General features: G+C 33.7%; 2 protein-coding genes across 2 annotated transcripts; one reads left to right on the top strand and one right to left on the bottom strand.

Annotated features, from left to right (window-relative positions):
- Nucleotides 1–334: 334 nt before the first annotated feature.
- LOC130622145 (general transcription factor 3C polypeptide 6-like) lies at nt 335–18,541 on the bottom strand. Its single transcript, XM_057437560.1, has 2 exons — nt 18,332–18,541; nt 335–17,184 (listed from the first exon to the last, which is right to left on the bottom strand). The coding sequence occupies exons 1-2, from the start codon at nt 18,443–18,445 to the stop codon at nt 16,837–16,839; spliced, it is 462 nt and encodes a 153-aa protein (XP_057293543.1). The 5' UTR covers nt 18,446–18,541; the 3' UTR covers nt 335–16,836.
- On the top strand, nt 2,208–5,160 carry LOC130622139 (uncharacterized). The gene is made up of 2 exons (XM_057437552.1): nt 2,208–2,342; nt 3,472–5,160. The coding sequence occupies exons 1-2, from the start codon at nt 2,234–2,236 to the stop codon at nt 5,109–5,111; spliced, it is 1,749 nt and encodes a 582-aa protein (XP_057293535.1). The 5' UTR covers nt 2,208–2,233; the 3' UTR covers nt 5,112–5,160.
- Nucleotides 18,542–18,810: the final 269 nt, after the last annotated feature.

The raw sequence follows: 18,810 nt of genomic DNA, 5'->3' as shown, positions 1-18,810 counted from the left end.
AGTTAATTGCTAAACGACATGGACTGGCGTTAGTACGGTAGCGCGTAGCTGTGGTTGCCATCTTAGTTTCACAGGCCTGGGCTCCAATCTTCACTTTGTTCGTTCGGCTCTTTTAGTCACGGTCTCGCTCCACGATTCCTCTTTCGCTCGTGCTAGCCAGCAGTAGTTGTGGTTTTACCGCCCACCCATCCCGTCAGGGCATTTTTACTGTTTAGTTCATTAGGTTTTATTCAATGTGAATATTTTTAGGACATTTATACACGGGAGATGTATATATTTTGTATACGTTGTATAGATATTTACTTTGCGTTCATGTGGTCTGAAAGACAGGGTCGAGGGGGTGTGTTGTGTATTTTAAACTCATGCTGGTATTCTTAAGTAATATTTTGCTATTCATGAACTATCAATCTTAAGCTGTCCTTGTTGGCAGTTTGTTAGAACCTGTCTTTGTTGACAGTTTGTTTAGAACCTGTCTTTGTTGACAGTTTGTTTTACTTATATTGATTGACAGTTTGTTTATGTGATCCTTGTTGACCACACTACATTTACGAGAAACTGTCTTAGACAGTTTGTTGTGGTCTTTGTTGACTTCTGTTACAATTAGATACAGTACACACATATCCTCCGAGACCCCTCATATCCGCCAAACTTGCAGTTTTTATTGTTGTTTTTCCCTGCGCGTTGTCAGCAATTAATATGGTTTAATGATACAGAGTTTGCTTGGTTTACTGACATTTGTTTTGTCGGCAGCAACTAGTCTGGTATAACGATTCGTTATGTGAAATTGATTTTGCTCTGAATGGTGTTCCGCAAGGATCCATTCTTAGTCTGTTACTGTTTATTATACATTTTAATGATTTACCATTGGTTCTTTCGCACAGTCAGATTATAAAATATGCTGATAACACGGTAAAACGTTCAGTGACAAATCATTAGTTAAAATTGAAAGAAAACTGTCAATCGACATGACATCCATCGGGAAATAGTGTAATGACAACAACCTTATATTGAATTTCAAAAAGGGTAAAACTGAGGCAATGCTCTTTGGATCCAAGCAAATGTTAGCAAAATGCAAGGATGGTCTCAACATCACGTTTCAAGGTCAAATACTAACAAAATGCGTTAATTAAATACCTTGTAATAGTGATCGATGGTACACTAAATATGAACAAAAATTTCGATATTGCGTACAAAAAGCAAGACTCCAATTACTTGTAAAACTTCGTTTAATGCTGACATCACAGGGCTGCTAAAACTTATCAATCTATGGTTGTACCGTTACTCACTTACTATGCATTATCATCGCTACAACTGGACAACACGAACGAACTGAAACTTAAATGATTCCACCGCAGGGCAGTCTCCATTATTGACAATATTGATAAAAAAGATTAGAGCTTGTCTGTTTGTGCGTAAATGCCTTGATGATAATGTTTGTGTTGGATTCAAAGATCACTTTGATATTATAACTAACAGTTGTACACGGAATAACCAATGTCTTTTGAGATTGCTAAAATTAAAACGCAAGTATTATCGTGGATCATTACAGTACAATGGTGCAAAACTATATAAAGAATTGAATATGAATATTAGAAAAAACGAAAATTTTATTAAATTTAAGAAATTATGGATGCAAGCATTTTCCTAAATTTTACATCTGCATTTGTTTCCTTATAACTTAGTTCTTGCTTTTTTATGATCTTTTTCTTGGCTGTGCATGTTAGTGGCCTGCACCTATATTTTTTTTCTCAGTTCCTACTATATTCCTGTCTTACATCATCATTTAGTGCTACAGTGTTGTTCGCATTCTTTCTTTTCTATTGATTTTAATGTATATACTAAGGGATCGTCCACAAATTTCGTCCCATTAACGAGACGCTATAAGACGAAAAAGTTAAAAAAAATTCGTCTCGTTTTGTTCTTAATTGAAATTGAGACGATTTAAAAATCGTCTCATAAATATCAGGAGACGATATTTTGTCAATTCGTCTCAGAATAAAAAAAGTGGAACAAAATATTTTAAGACGAATTGAGACGAATTGAGACGCTGCGGTAAAATCACGGAGACGAATTGAGACGAATTAAGACGCTGCGGTAAAATCACGGAGACGAATTGAGACGAATTAAGACGCTGCGGTAAAATCACGGAGACGAATTGAGACGAACTAAGACGACAGGGTTTCTTAAACACGAAAATTTATTTAAAAAGCTAGTGTTTTTTAAAGTGGTTTTAATGTATTCAGATATTTCAGATAGCGACAGCGACCTAGATTGGTTGTTTACGGACGATTCTTTGTCCGATGATGAAAATGAAGATTACATCAACGAAATTTTACAATGCGGTAAATATTTATTTTTATCTCGTCGTAAAATTTTCAGCAACGGTCTTGAAAACAAAAAAATATATAATTGCCCAATTTATCTTGTGATTTTTCCGTAGTCATGAGAAAAAAACTACTATAATTATAAAACTATATATTTTCTTTATTCGTAAATTTAAAGCTCGATGATGCAAAATCTTTAAAAGATTTGTTGTTTTTTTACCAACAACACACAAATATTCGAAAAACCTCACTATTTTAACTTTTCTCTTCGCACATGCCGGTGTGAGCATAAGAAGTAAATAATAGCAATTGAAGTTTGTTGCGATATTGCTTCTGAAAATTACGAAAAAAAACTATTTTTGCTTTATTATTTTTGTCAACTTGCACTGTTATATTAACTTAATGTATAATTATACTTATACAATTGATTATGGTGGGCTGCACATTGCAAAAAAAAAATTATTAACAATTTTATGTGACAGAAACGGCTTGTCAGAAGCAAATAATGTTCCGCAAAAAAACTGTGTGACGTGCGGTTGCATTACGTAAAATGATTTCAGACAAATTAGATAGCCGCTTGTTTAGACACTCAGTTGAGCAGCCTAGTGCCCATGGATTAAGATTTGAATCATTTTTTGTAAACTATCACAAAAAAAAATCAAATGGATAAACTTTTTTCCTTTAGCCTTCAATTTTGTCAATTCAATACGCGATTTGTTTTATAAAAACTGCGTTTTTAAGAGCGTTGAGGCTGAGATTTTGCCAATAATTAAGAACATATTAAAAACGTACTCAACCTGAATTCCTTCACAGATTATAAGAACAAAATAATGTATTCCAGTAATCTTTTTTTGTTTGCTTGAATTTTTTATATTTTGTGCTGGACTTAAACATATTATCTCATGTATATAAATACATAAATTTCAGAAACTTTGGGAAAAATATATCAATAAGAACAAATAGAGGCTAAATTCTGAAGTCGTGTTCTTACTATTAAGAACAAAATAAGAATAAAACAGACTGAAAGTCTCAAAAGTAAGAATAGCCAGCCTCAAGTCAGATTTTACTAAATAAACATTAATAAACTTGTTTAGTAATCACTCGCGTCATTATTTGCATTTATAGAATAGTCTTTTTCTTATTTTAGCTTCAAAAAAACGAGGCAGACCAGCGCTACACGAGCAACATCCGGGCTTGGTTCCATGTATCGCATCCTACATAAGTCAGAACTCGGCCGAGGCCCATTTGAGGCGCAGAGACAGTATTATGTACACAAATGGTGTAAGCTTAAAAGATATTGTCTCTCACATAAAAAGTACGCTCGGGTTAAATGTGAGTAAGAGCGCAGTGCATTACCTCATGAGACCGAGGAGAAAAAAAACCACTTCGAGCAAGCGTCACAAATCGTTGGTTGATGCACGTGTTCCGCCCAAGCGCAACACGGGAGAAAAAAAGATCCATGAAGATTTTCATTTTTCTTGCTCCCAAGTTAACTTGGTTAATGAGTTAGCGCAGTTATGCAATGAAAACACAATCTCCTTGTCAGTTGACAACAAAAACAAGGTGGATGTTGGTATTCCCGCCACGAGTAGACGTGCGCAAATCCGACGTTATCACATCGAAAATGAGGCTCCCATTTACAATGACCACGACTTCCCCTATCCGAATAGTAAATTAACCCCAGCAGGTTATCAACAATTAAAGGTGAGAATAACAAGATCACGCTCATTATCTCCAACCCGCCAGCCTTTAAAAATAAATAGAAAAAGGTCTTTGTCTGAAGGAAGCAGTTTTCTGGTCCTAAAATCAGAAAGAACCAAGGACAAAGTTGGTAGAAGCAAAATCAAATGGTCCCGTAAAGGTCCGCTTTTCATACATTTATATCCTTCACGTTTAGTAGAAGCCACCAACGTCATGCATGTAAACTATCTTCTTCATCTTTTGCAACAAGAAAAAAAAATTAAAAATGTTTATAACGTCGTTGCAATTGCAGATGGAGGCCCCGACTGGTCAACAAAAGCAGTAGTTAACCTGATGTCGTTGGGTTATTTGTGGTTGAATTTACGTTTAGATTGTTTGATCGTTCAATGTTACGCTCCGGGGCACTCCCGTTTTAATCCTATAGAAAGATGTTGGTCTTTCCTCACCCAGCAGCTGGTAGGAGTAACGCTTCCCGTTGAGGTTGATGGAAAAACACCTAATCCAAATGATTCTGAAAAATGGTTAAACGTCCTCGACAATGCTGCAACGGTTTGCTCAAAGTTTTGGAACAATAAAATATATGATGGTTTTCCAATAAAAGTAGAAACCTTCCTATCTACAAATCCGTTGCTGAAGGATATCAAGTGCGCGCACGATACTATCAAAAGATTTTGTGTTGCATCCAGAAAATCGATAAAATCATCTGTTGAATTTACAGAGCTACAACAGAAATACCGCTTTTTCGTGAAGCATTGTACGAGGAAAGCGTATCAAATTGAGTTTGTACGTTGTACTAGCACAGATTGTGACCATTGCTCATCCTTGCCACTTCGGAAGAACCAATTTTTAGACGTGATAAGAGAATTTGGAGGCACGTGTCCAACACCACAACATAGTGATTTTTTTGCAGGTCACTATAAAACGCTCATCGAGATGGTACAGTCACAACTATGCCGAAATATTTCTAGTGCATCGCGCATCATGCCCTGCCTTACAACAAAATATGATGTCTGCAATCATGGCTGCAGATACGCTTTTTTTTCAGAAGCAGACAAAACCCGACACATGAGGTTAATGGACCATTAATGGACATATTTGCTACTCGGGCTACTTAAGGCCAGTCCTTTTTTATTTCGGGGTCATTTTCAATATCTCAAGTTATGAAGAATCTGGCATAATTTATTGGGCACCATATTATATGTAAAGTAAAACGCAGAATTCAACTTTTCTGAAAAATTTCGATGGCGTCATAGACCAAAAACGCCCTTTATCCGCGTTTTTTTCCAAGCGGTTTTCCAAAAGACAAAGCGCAAAAAGATCTGGGGACGAGATTGCAGGATTATTTCGATAAAAAGGCGCGAACAGTGTAAACCAAGGGTTTTAGCTTAGAGTGGAGACTAGCTATAGCTATATGATATACATTATTTAATATTTTTTTGGAAAAGTTCTTAATATTAATAAAGTTTTCTTTTGGATACGTTGCTGAAAGATTTGTTCTTAATTGTCGTCGATATATAGTAAAAACTAGCTAGCAAGCTAGCTATAGTTATAATTTTACGTGGTAGCGATATAAAGAAAAAGTAAGCAATATTCTTATATTTTTTGGACGCGAGACAGTCCGTCTTTCAGAAATACTTATTTATGTAGAGTGTATACAAATAGCTATCTACGCGTCCTTTTAGATGGAGTACAAAGTTAAGTCCTCAGTCCAAGCCTTAGATCCCGAAACTAGGCATTGGCTTAATGCTGTAGTCGTAGAGAATAGTGGGGAGAGGCTGAAAGTTACTTGGACAGGCTATGCAAAATCGTACGACTGTTGGCTTGACACAAACAATGTGAGGATGCCAATTCTAAAACGGTCGTTGGTATCAAGGAATGCCATCAATTCAAAAAACTTCCCGTTATACAAGCACCCTAAATATTTACAAATGGGTCATATTATTTTTGACAGGGTTCGAAAAACAAAGTTCATTGTTGATGTTAACGATGAATTTAACGCAAAGGTAAATAGATTCTATTTTTGTCATATCATAGTCACATTAAGAAAAGTGTATGCAAAAATGGTTTTTGTTTTCTATGTTTTCTTTTTTTTATCACGTTCGAATTCGATTTCATACAGAAGACGTTGCATTGTATCGCGTGAATGATGCATAATTTTGACAACACATGTTTTTTTTAAAGATATATTGCAACTCTAGAATTACTAAGAAACAATTATTTAATTTTTATTAGAACAATAAGGCTGATATTTGTTGAAAATAAGAATAAAATAAGAACAATTTCAGACTAAAAACACATATTTAATAAGCAAAAGGTTTATCCGGTAAAGAATATCTCCCAAAGCCCGTTTATTTAGACTTATCCAGTTTTTAAACTTTCCAAAACTTACTTTTTGCGAAGGTTACCACACGATGCGGCAACTCGGTCATGTACGAATACATGGAGGAAGCCAGTGAAGAGGAAGCCAGTGAAGAAGAGCCCACAGGTAATGTGGAAGATAGCGTAGCAGATTCTAGCAAAGAGATTACGGATGAGAGCCACCTACCAAGTGATCAACTAAAATCCTTGGACTTGGTATTTGCAACCAAAGCAGTCAAAAGCCTTTCACCGTATAAAACCTTGCCAGGCCTTTCACTATCTAAAACCTTGCCTGACCATTTACCATCCAAAACATCGCCTGATCATTCACCTTCTAAAACTTCGCCAGCCATTAATCTTTTGACTCCGGAAAATTTTCTTTTTAATATCACACCAGAATTACCGTCAATCGTGTCCACTTTAAAAAATGATCCTGCTACCGTCTCCACAAGCTCTTTCATTGCTGATTGTGTTCAAAACATTCCAAATTTTAACATTGCCGACCATGAAATCGATTTTGAGTCCAACAATCTGGCACAGGTAATCCACGAAACAAAAAGAAACACTGATTTGATACTGGGCCTGTGTCAGAAGTTGGACACAAAAGTAGACGCTATAAGCGCAAGAACTGCTGTGCTTGAGAGTTACATCATGAAAAAAAGAAACTTATACGAGGCTAAAAATAAAATTTACCAGGAACCATTGCCCTTGCCAGCAACAATTACCCAGCCACCGAATAGTTATGTTGAGATGCTGGAAAATAATTTTGATCCGCTACTTTTCTTGCCCACAGAACATGATGACATGGGCATGGAGACCACGCATGTTGAAGCACGGCCGCAAGTCGCAACTCCGCAAGCCACACCACCCGTTGGTAAAAAAAACCCGCTACGCAAAATTAACCCATGCTCCGCGTTAATTAAAAAAGAGCTGGGTAAGCGTTTCACCCTTGCCGAATTAGCAGGTGGCAGGTTGAATGGTGGCAAAAATAAAAACGTGTTGTCACCACGAAGAATGGGAATAATTTTGCAGAAGGCCAGGAAGGAGCATAAGGAGGAATTTGAAAATAATATAAAAAACAATTTAAATGAAATCATTAACTCAAAATGTCGAAAGGCAAGTCAGAAAATAAGGGACACCACGGATTGATAAAATAAATAGACGAAATTATTTAGGTCAATTCTCACGTTCCGAACTTTTTTTTTCTCGCATTCTATAAAAAACCTTAGGCACAGAAAGGTCAAAGTAAAAGTGTTTTTGCATACGTATTTAGCTACGTATTTATGGACTGGTTTCTTATAAAAAAAACGTGCATAACGTAAAATGTTGAGATGATTGATTTCCTAAAACCGTGGAAATTTCAGATAAAATTTTTTAGCTCCTTATTCTGACTTGTCTTCGTATTTTAAGTTTTTATTTTAATATTGTTTGAAAAAGAATTTGTTCTAATTTATTCCGCGCTTTTTTATTCTCGCACTTTTTTTATTCCCTTACAAAATAAAATGTCTTACAAAATAAATTTTAGATATTTCTAACTATGATTTATCATAGTTAATAGAAATATCTAAAATTTATTAACTCCCTATTTTAACTTTTCTTCGGGTATAGGTTCAGCATGTTTATGTTTCTCATAACATACTTAAAAAAAGAATCAAACTGATAAAAAAAACGACAACTCACTCGCACGTGTGCTCTGACCCTCTGAAACCAATGAATGAATCACGATTCGAACACAGAGCAGAAGATAAAAATTGTTACATTTTTCTTCTTGAAAAATTCGAAAAGGACGGTTTCTCTTAGCTCCCCAACATAACATTTAAATGTATTAAGTTAAAAAGAGCTAATATACTGAAATGTACGAACCATTACAGGCAGAATACACCTAAATACACCTAAATACACCTGAGAACAAACATCTTGACATAAATTTTGCTTTTATCCCTGATCTGTGTACTGGTTTCGTTTAGTTAATGAATACCATGTTAAGGCTATTTTCTACCTCAAGAAAATTTTCGGCGATTTTTGATTGGCTAATTTTAATGTTTTTCGATGATGTGACGTTTGCGGAGGAACGCCAGCCATTTCGAATATATCTCCCAGTAAAGACGAGCTATGTTTCGCATCTAACTATCTATATTTAATATCTATATATTCCTTCCTAACAACATATTTAAAGAATCCTAATCTTAAAGAATATTTATGGCTAAATTCAGTTTCAGATATACTTACCAGTAAATATCGAAAATAACTCAAGATTCCATCTGTCACGACCAATAATAATATTTTTTGTGAGATTTGTTTCGCTTTTCCACAACATAGTTCCAGCTTCGAACGACGAAGTTTGCTGTGATAAAATGTTGCCAAGTTTGATAAATATACAGACCGTAACATTCAACAATCGAACGAGTACAAACAATGTAGCTTAAGTTAATCAGTAGCTGTGCCACTGCTAGCCAGGAGACCCAGCGTAATTTTTCTTACCACCGGGAAATCGGAGTAGTTAAGGTGGGAAAATTACGCTGGGTCTCAAACGATTTTTCTGCGGCCAAAATCTGGCCGCGCTTTTTGATTGGCTAATTCTATTGTTCTCTGCTCACGTGATTATTATCGGGGAAAGCCCTTTTCATCCCGAATATTCCAGCGAGTGGTTTCACTCACCCTAACAAACATTAGTATTCTACAAAGTTTTTACCAAAGTAAGATTTGACCAAGCTTGGTAAACAACTCACAGATAAATTAAAATGTCCTCCGAAGCGATTAGTCACATTGTTCGATTTAAACTCGGGGTTTCCGCTGAGTCATTCGTTCGCGTCTAAGCTTTAGTTTGAGAGAAACTCATTTTATCAACTGAAGAAGAAAGCTTAGTTAACTAGGCTATGCCACTGCCGTTCCGCTAGAACAATGGAATAATTTCTTTTTCACGGAACAAAATCACGCTGGGTCTCCTGGCCAAGATTTTTAAAGTTTCGTGTTAAACTCACGGAAGTGTTCGAAAATATTTTTCAACTTTTGAGACGAATTTATTATAGCAGAGACGAATTGAGACGATTTGAGACGAATTAAGAAAATTCATAGACGAAATGAGACGATTCGGAGACGAATTTGTTTTTAAAATATGATATTCGGAGACGAATTTGTGACTATCAGGAGACGATATGAGACGAATTAAGACGGTTAAGACACTACAATGTTATCACAAAAAATCGTCTCGTATGAAAGAGTTAAGACGAACAAAACAAATTTACAAGACGATTTAAAATGAGCCGAATTTAGACGAAATTTGTGGACGATCCCTAATCACTAACATATCTTTTTATGTATTTATAAATATATATTTTTATCATTATTTATCTTATACACAGGGCCTCCATTGACAGTTTATTTTTTAATTTAATGGTAGCCACCCTGTATAAATATGTTTTAAATAAATAAAATAAAAATAAAATAAAGTGACAAGAATAGTTATGAAAATAATTAAACTGAAAGTGATAGTGACTACCTGATACAAAGACACAATACCAAATATTGAAGAAGTACGAGCAGTCAGAAACTCCACAACAGAACAAATTCTGTAACAGTTTGTGCCAATATACACACTTGTGGTTGGACTGGTACACTTCTCAACACGACTTGAATATACGGTAAACACAATATCGAAGCACGGCAAGCAATGCCGTAAGGCAATGTCTATACCATACACAGGCAACGCTAAACACCACGATTAACACAACTAAGTATTCAGAACCCAATATATAACACAACACATTTCTTTGTAACTCTATAGCCAGAACAGCAAACACAATTTCTCTGAAACGCAACTGCAACACATTGACAGTTTCTACTTTTAAACACAGTTCATTGAATCACATATCACAAAACACCAACACTGGACGTCCACATTATACTTGTCCTTCACTAAACCGAGAGATCAACAAGTATAATTCTATTTTTTTAATAATTATAACAGTTCTATGTTATTTTATTGCAAAAAACAAACAAGGCCTTAAGTTTTTGCAATAATGTTAATTTTAGAATAATTTTAGAATTTCCAAAATTGTGTTAAGGTTGTATATAAATATGGACCTGTTAGGGTAATGGTAAAAAAATTGGAGTGTAAAGTTTTGCAGCCATAACTACAGTTCTGTTACCAATTTAATATAGGTCTCAGGTCAATGGAAATTGCCTGTATAGTTCCATGGCTTTGTATTTGTATGGGAGAAGTGTAATGCTGGATGAGTTGCGCATTCTGGTGTCACTGGAGTTAGTAATAAATGCTAACTTTTATTTTAAGCAGCCTCTCTTTTCATCTGTCCCTAATCTTACAGATAATATCTTTAAATCTATAGAAGATGTTTTTAATATGTCTGTCTGCAATGATGCGTTTAATACAGACAAAAACAAGGAAGACTTGGTAAAAGAGGTTGGCATTATAAATTTAGTCGGTCGGAAATATTGTTCCTTTTTCGCTATGCCTGTTCAAACAGGAATATTTTTTCTTGTTATCCAGATTATAGATGCAAAAAGGCTCAAGTGTTATTTAATCAAATAATAGAACCTAGGGAACCATTTTCTGCATTTGATATTCACATTCTGTTTTGTTATGAGGGTGGACTACTGTCAAGACCTATTACTTTTTAAGCAGCTATGTAAATGGAAGTCATGCGTACCTGATACAAAAGTTTTATGTGCTTCTGTAAAAAAGCAAAGATGTGAGATATGCAGGGAACAGGGAAATTATTCCTTGTAAAACTGTGATTAAAAATACATTTTTTTAAAGTAAAAAAATTGGCTCGATCCGTGCCTGGTAAAGATTTTGATATTGTAATTTTTTTCTGTTTAGGTTCTGACATAAAAGAACAAGGATTCGATTCAATGTGATACAACTAATATAATTGTAAAAGCAAGTTCTTTAAAACCATCAAACGCGAGTAGTTTGGCATTTAATCCATCGTTTTTTTAGATGTTTGGGGTAATTTGTCTTCAGGATAATGACGGTCTGCAGCTATCCATCACTAACACATACAACAGAAGCATGATCCCATCTAAAAACTATCAGTATAGATTAACTTCATTTTAAGAAATTAAAACCTAGGTAAGCAATGACCGAACAGCAATGGTTCATTTCCCTAGTCAAAAAGAAACTTCCTTCAAAAACAACTTGTGGGTGATAAAAACTATTTTCCCAACATTCCTTATGAGTATTCAGGACATGAAAAAGATTTGATGGATGAAGAAAAGGAGATCTTAGAGACTAACCTCAAACATAGAACGTCATTTGACTAGAGAATTTAGATCTACAGATGCATTTCAAGCAATGTACTAATTCATACTTTTAGTTACTCAATCTCCTGTCCAGTGACTGATTGTACCTATACAGGGGTGGACACTGATAGGCATTTGCTGTCAAAAAACACATGCTTGGGATCGCCTAAGGAAACACTGTTCTGTTCCAACTGCATCAGAATGTGCTGTCATGTGATAATAGTTGTAAAAAAGGACAGTGTGTATGGATTATGTGCTACAGTAAAGTCCAGATGTAAGCGTACGCGTATGCTCAAGTTTCACACCTTTTTCTCGGAGGCGGTAGTTGTTTGATTTTTGTTCTTATTAATTATCTTGCGAGTCTTGTAAGTCATTAACTTACGCGTATTGAACAAAAGATTATTGAAGAAAAAATAGATTATAACTGCGCGTAACTATTGTTAAATAGTGTTAACATAACTATTCCCAATAGCATAATTGCAAATGTTATCAACTCTATCAGTGTGACACGAAGAGCCATTGTTTAATATTTTTATTAAACAAAAGTTTTGCGTGGAAACTAAATAAACTAGCGAGAAGGCATTGTTGGTTGCGCGGGTTAAAAAAGCTTTTAAACGATAGAAATTATTATATTTTAACATAGATTGAAACTTTAATTTTGATAGAAAAGCTATTTTAGATCGTGTTTTAGAAGTTTAAGAGCGAAAAACGGTGATAGAAATGTTTTTTAGATCGCCTTTTCAAAATTTAAGAACGAAAAGCGGCGATAGAAATGTTTTTTTAGATCGCATTTTAAAAGTTTAAAAACGAAGAACGGCGATAGAAAAGCTTCGTTATATCACATTTTAAAAGTTTAACGAAATTGTAGTTTTTTGAAACTTTGTATAAGATTTAATAGGTGACAAGATGCAAAATGTCAAAAAAACTGATTTTTTTTAATCAGAAGCACTCGCTACAACCATTCTTTTTTTTACAGTTTGTGAAGCTTTTGTGGGGAAAGAGTGTATGCAGTATCATCAAAATAACTGATTTTTGTTGCAAACTGTTTTTCTTTGGCATTTTGGATTAAAATATTGTTTTAGAGGGCATATGCAGTTGATATGTGTACCAAAATAATTAAATTTTGCAAACTTTAATTTTGTCGTTACCTCTTATTTTTTACATTTTGATTAAACTTTTGTGGGAGACCGTCGGTAAGAGATTTTAGTATTATTTAGAATTTGTATTTTGTGTTGCAAATTTGGTGCAAAAATTGACATAAAACGAACTTATAGATTGATTGCTGTTGTTTAACATGACTCATTATGACTTTTTTATATATTTTATGAAAACATTTGTGACAGAATACTATGTGAGATTTGAAATTTTGTTTACTTTATTGATGGTAAAACAGCATGCAAGTTGCTAAAAGGACTGACTTTTATTAATTTCAGGTTCAAACACCCTTTTTTTGTTGACATTTTCTCTAAAGTTTGGTGAGGAAGGACCGTATTCAATATATCAAAAAACATTTTATTGCATTATAACTTATCCTTGCAATCCTTTTTTAACACCTTGGATAAAAATTTCTACTTAGGCACAATTTATTGTTTATTCTTCACATTTTGTGTCAACCTTTGGTAGGGTTTGCAATAAACTAACTGATTTTAACATATACAATGAGAGAGATTTGTGCTTGACATTGATCAGCTTTTTTTGTATGTGACGTTTTGAGTGATTGAAATTTTATGGGTGAGATGTATTTTGAAATGCTTTTGAAAACTTCATTATGATAAATCAGCCAACAAATAAATAAGAAAAGTTTTAAAAACACATGTTAAAATATTATTTTTAATTTATAAAGTAGCACGAAGCTTTTCGTAACTGAGTTACATTTTCAAGTGATAAAAATATCCTAAGCTAAAAACCTTTATACAAAATATCTACAATAAATAAATTAATTGATTTAATTAAAATGTTCTACCCAAGGGAATACAAGTAAAAATCATGGACAAGCGAAACAAAAGAAAGAAAACGTGCAAAATCATCATGTGTAAAAATAAAATAAAATAAAAGAAACAAAAACTAATTGCCCACGGGAATAGAGAATAAAAACAGGCGATTGTGTAGATAAAAAGCTATGTAACTCCATTCCTAAATAACAAAAGTGATTTGGTCTCTTTTTGATCATTCAAGAGGGCCTTATGGGAACAAATGAAAAATGCCTCCAAAATCTTTCTTTTTCTAGTGTCTCTTGGCGCCTTAGACAAGATGGACCAATTAAAGGCGTGATCGGGATTTCTGACTAAGTGCTTAGAAGGTTCGGATTTCTCACTGTTGGAGTTATGTTCTTTCCATCTCACAATAGCATTTCTCATTGTTTCTCCTATGTAGATAGTGTTACACGTCGCACATTCTCCCTTGTAAATGACTTTGTTATGGTGGTTAACTTTATCCTTTAATGGAAAAAGAGAACTGACTTTAGTAGTTTTCCACATATAAACAACTCTGACTTCCCCATTCGTAAACGATTCTATGTTTTTGGCAACTTTTCTAATTGACCCCTCATTCTTGGGACAGAATGGTATTTGGATAAAAACTTTTTTTTTATCTTCTTTGAACAACCAGTCTGGGATTATCATTTTGTTAGATAGATTAGGCTTGAAAGCGTTTATTTGAGCTTCAATAAAACGAACCAGATAACCTACAGCTTTGAACTTTTTGCGGATTCTTTGGAGCTCAAGATTGAAAGAACTTCCGATTCTTTGAGCTCTATGGAGTTCACCTTTGACTATACTACGTTTGTATTATGTGGGAACTTTAGATGATCAATGGAAGGGTAACTTTGACTCTTTGTTATACACACTATATGTATAAGTGCCGTTCTCATTTCTTGAAATCTGGGTATCGAGGAACTTAGACGGATTCTCTTCTATGGTCAGCTTGATATTGAGATGGTAAGTGTTAAGAGCTTCAAAGAGTTCGTCTGGTACTCCTTTCTTACGGCGGTGATAGGTGTCATCAACATATTGTTTATAATATTTAGGATTTCTCGGAACTACTATTCCTATTTCAATTTTGTTCTTGAAACAACCTGTGAATACAACCGATAATGGGCCACCCATGGTGACACCATCGATTTGTTTGTACAAATTGCCGTTTGCTGTAAATATGCACGCTGTAGTGATATGTACTGCAGTTGTTGGACACTTTTAATTTTTTTGGTCATTTATATAATAATGCAGATGTAAGATGCGCACTGCTGTATTGTTTGTTTTTTGACGGACGTATATCTGCTACACAAATTAAATGAGAATACAGTGGATTCTTCCACGGGAAACAGCTAGTTATTATTATTAATATTATTATTTTGAGATTGATAAAATTGCAATACAACAGACATTCCTTATAGGAAATCATCTTAGCCAGACCTAAGAATTTGATTTTTTTAGCACTTTTGTCAAGAACATTGTTATCCTATTGCTATCCTATTTATATTACACATTTAGGACAATTATCTTATTTCTGTGAAGGGTAAACCAATTTACAAGGACTTACAACATTTCTAAACAAGCAAATTAACATGGTGCCCCTGCATGCACAGGCTTATCTCCCATACATAATGTTGTGTATAGAAAAGGCAAAATGTATTAGACTGATAGGAGGCAAGCCTAAATGACAATAAAATCAATTTAATTGGTAATTGGTGATTGTTTTGCCAAAAGTTGTGTCTGTCAATTTTGACGAAGGGAATTGTTCTTCAAAAACGAGTTATTGTTAATCATTCTTACATGACTAGATAAGGCTACACCACATTGCTGGAAGTGTTCCATTTTATCAATCTATATTTTTCTGAATGGAAAAGATGATAGCGCACACTCAGTTCAAAAGCAAAATGGCAACAAATTAAAATGAATTAAAAAATTTGTTTATATAATGCAGTTCAATGTCTTCATAAGCATCATATTGTTCCGTTTGCACACATGTTTCTTTCACCAACATGGCTTTGAATGTAATTTACAAGATGCTTATACAAGATGAATTGTCTTTTATCATGATAGTACAAAATTTTCTAAATCTTAATTTTTTATGTTCTGTAGAATTTAGTACTTTGAATTTCTAATCAAGGTTTTTTGAGTTCAGGGGACGAAAAAATTTGGTTCATTAAATCAATAGTTCACTATATCGGGGTTCTTTACATCGATAGTCCACTGTACTTAATAACATGACCACACAAGGCAAAGTGTAAAAGGAAGAAACTTTCCTGAACCTTGACAGCAGTAGCTTTATTTACAAAACATACACTGAAAATTGGACGGGCGCTCATATCCAAAATTTGGCAAAGAAACATGAAGGTCTTAAACAAGAATGTACATTTAAAATGTTGATAGTGGTAGAAAAATGAGCTTACTTAAGGTTTGCATTTCACCCAACAAATGTCATGTTCTGTAGAATGGTAAGAAAACATAACAGGATTGTTTTCGCAGGTTGTGCAAAGGGAAACTTGAGAAAAATATTTGAAAGCAGTATTTCACGAACTGGCAACAAACAAGATAGTAATCCTTCACATATTCAATAACCACCAAAAAAGAAATAGAATTATCAAAAGTTGAAATCTTTAATATTCCACCAAGGAGCATTAATCTATGTTTCTTTTAACGAACAAGAAATTAAAGTATGATGCTATATATTGATTGTCAAAAAAATATTGTAAGAGTTCCCACTGTTTAAAAAGATGAAAATTGTAAATGGGTTCTCATAAAAACCTTCAAATTGGAAGGTTTTGGTTATATTTATGATTTTTGATGATATTCTTTTCTATTACCTTTTTCACATTGTGTGGTGAAGAAGCAATCATAAAGCTCACAAACTCTAAAAAAAACTCAATTAAATTTATGCTTAAGAATCAGACATATATATAATATATATCAGACAGAGACATTTTGTTGTCACACCTCAACCTTTTCTTTAAATGATAGAAAGCAACAAAATAATAAATATCGCTAAAATGTAAGCCCTTAAGCAAGTAAAAATTAAGAAAATACTTGTTATCAAATGGACATTTCATTTTTCTTTCACAACATTATTTGTTAATGGATATCTCATAGTTGGTGTAAATGTTTTCCATTCCAAGTTTTTTGTGCATACCACAAAAAAGCAATTTCAGCAAGTGGTCTTCAGAACGTTGACGATAATACAAGTAATGCAGATCTTATGAGTCCATAGAATTTTCAGGATTATGGTCTATTTCTTTGGCAATTGGATCAATATCAGGTGTGTTATCTTTAGATTGTGAGACATTGACCTGTACTTCTATATTTGATCCAACATTTTTTTCCTTCTCAATCAATTCAGAGGGAAGAGACTTCAATTTTTCTTTTGGTTTTAAAAACACTCTTGATGTCTTTAAAACCTTTGTTGCGTGGGAGTGGTATTTTAAAGACTTTTCTGACTTGTTTTCGATTTCTTCAAAAAATACCATACTACCAAAAGAATCTTCATAATTACCAGCAAATGTGTAATTTCCAAGTTTCAGGACAGTTACTTCATCATCAATCCCCTAAAATAGAAAAAACATACACAATGAACAAGTGAACACAATTACTATAATCATTCATTTAATTATATTCAATATTTCTAATTAAATATTCTCATGGATTCAAACTTGCAATAATGTTGGATGCTGTGCGGGTGGTTATCGTCACCGCTACAACAGTGTGTACATGTATATGTGAATTGCACAGAGATTATTATTTTTATGCAAAGGCAAAAGTCATCAAAAAGAAAATTCACCTTGACTATGGTGAAATTCATCTGTGTAATTATACACTAAAAATTTTATTATTGCTTCGGGGTGCAATTTCACAATGAAGCCACTTAAGTATGATCTTAACATGTCTCAAAAAAACAACCGCCCCAGGGTAAAATTACAGATAAAGTATACGGAAATACCAAGGGTATGATTACATGCAAACAGGATAAAATTTAATTGAGAGGCAAGTTACTCTGAGGGCTAAAAAGCTTAAGAACTATTTACAAACTTAGTAACTTTGTCTTAGTAGAAAATTTAATAAAACAAACTTTTGCAAAAATATATATGTACATTTAAAAAACAAAATTTACTTAGCCATATTTGTATACAATCTTGGTCAAGGTATGTTAAGACAAGACAGCTAATTTCAAAGTTCGCCACCACAAGTAATCGCATAGCCTGTATCAGATTCATGCATCTTTAATCTGTCATGGTTTACTTGTCAATGTTGAGATTGGACTTAGGGCTTAGCTTATTTGATTAAATCTAAATTTTTAAATGTGGTAGTTGTTGCTTACTTCAGCATGGCCATTTTCCACAATTTTTGGAACCTTTGTTGACCCAGACAGGGATTATTTCGTTGTGTGAATGTGGTAGAGAATACAAGTAGCAAATTTTAAAGACTCTTGTCTAGCCTAACCATATGCAAAAGCAACAAATTTGCAGTCTTTAGGCTGCAGAGCATTGACGCTTATGTCCATATTTTAAAAAATGATAAAATACTGCCTTTGTCTTAATATTTTTGTCCAAGATTGTAGACAAGATGGACTTGCACATCCAACAGCTTAGTTTTACATTACAAGCAAAATAACTGACTTTTGTTAATAAACGTCACTGTTTCTTAAGATGTGCAATTAACAATGATAAAACTTTAGCAGCTCTAAAGAAACCTCACCAATAAAGCAGTGTTTTCAGTAGTGCACAAAAAAAGTTTGTCTGGGTCAAGTAATCCTACCAATTCAACAAAAACATATTGATCTTCCCATTCATCATCATTTTTTGTTGACATATTATATCTCCTTTTCTAAATCATTATAAATACAACACACCATTTTAATAATAACACTTTTTAACTTTTCAAAGAACATTAATATTAGATACCCCCTTCATTCCTTGTATAAATAGAATACCTCTTTAAACAATAGAATTCATGGATAGCAATAATAAGAGCAGATTTGTAATAAACCATCCATGGTTTGTATATGTGTTCATCAAATAAAAAACTTCAGTACAAAATAAAAAGACATACTAGAAGTTTAAAAATTTAAATGATTATTTTAGGACAAAAAAAGGGATAAAAACAAGTATTTATTGGGATAAACTCAGTTTGAAGTGTCGTGTCACACAATGGTAACCAAAATAAAAGATTTCCTA

This window comes from Hydractinia symbiolongicarpus, chromosome 12 (genome assembly GCF_029227915.1).
Source record: "Hydractinia symbiolongicarpus strain clone_291-10 chromosome 12, HSymV2.1, whole genome shotgun sequence".
Classification (NCBI taxonomy): Eukaryota; Metazoa; Cnidaria; class Hydrozoa; order Anthoathecata; family Hydractiniidae; genus Hydractinia; species Hydractinia symbiolongicarpus.
Note: the sequence above shows the minus strand (reverse complement) of the source record. Positions and strands in the feature narration are given on the sequence as shown.

What these genes read in the sequence shown, in the direction of transcription:
- LOC130622139 (XM_057437552.1), top strand. Translation starts at nt 2,234, where the DNA reads ATGTATTCAGATATTTCAGATAGCGACAGCGACCTAGATTGGTTGTTT. An exon ending in CAACGAAATTTTACAATGCG is followed by an intron (nt 2,343 to 3,471) that starts GTAAATATTTAT and finishes TTCTTATTTTAG; the next exon opens with CTTCAAAAAAACGAGGCAGA.
- LOC130622145 (XM_057437560.1), bottom strand. Translation starts at nt 18,445, where the DNA reads ATGTCAACAAAAAATGATGATGAATGGGAAGATCAATATGTTTTTGTT. An exon ending in CTGAAAACACTGCTTTATTG is followed by an intron (nt 17,185 to 18,331) that starts GTGAGGTTTCTT and finishes TTTCTATTTTAG; the next exon opens with GGGATTGATGATGAAGTAAC.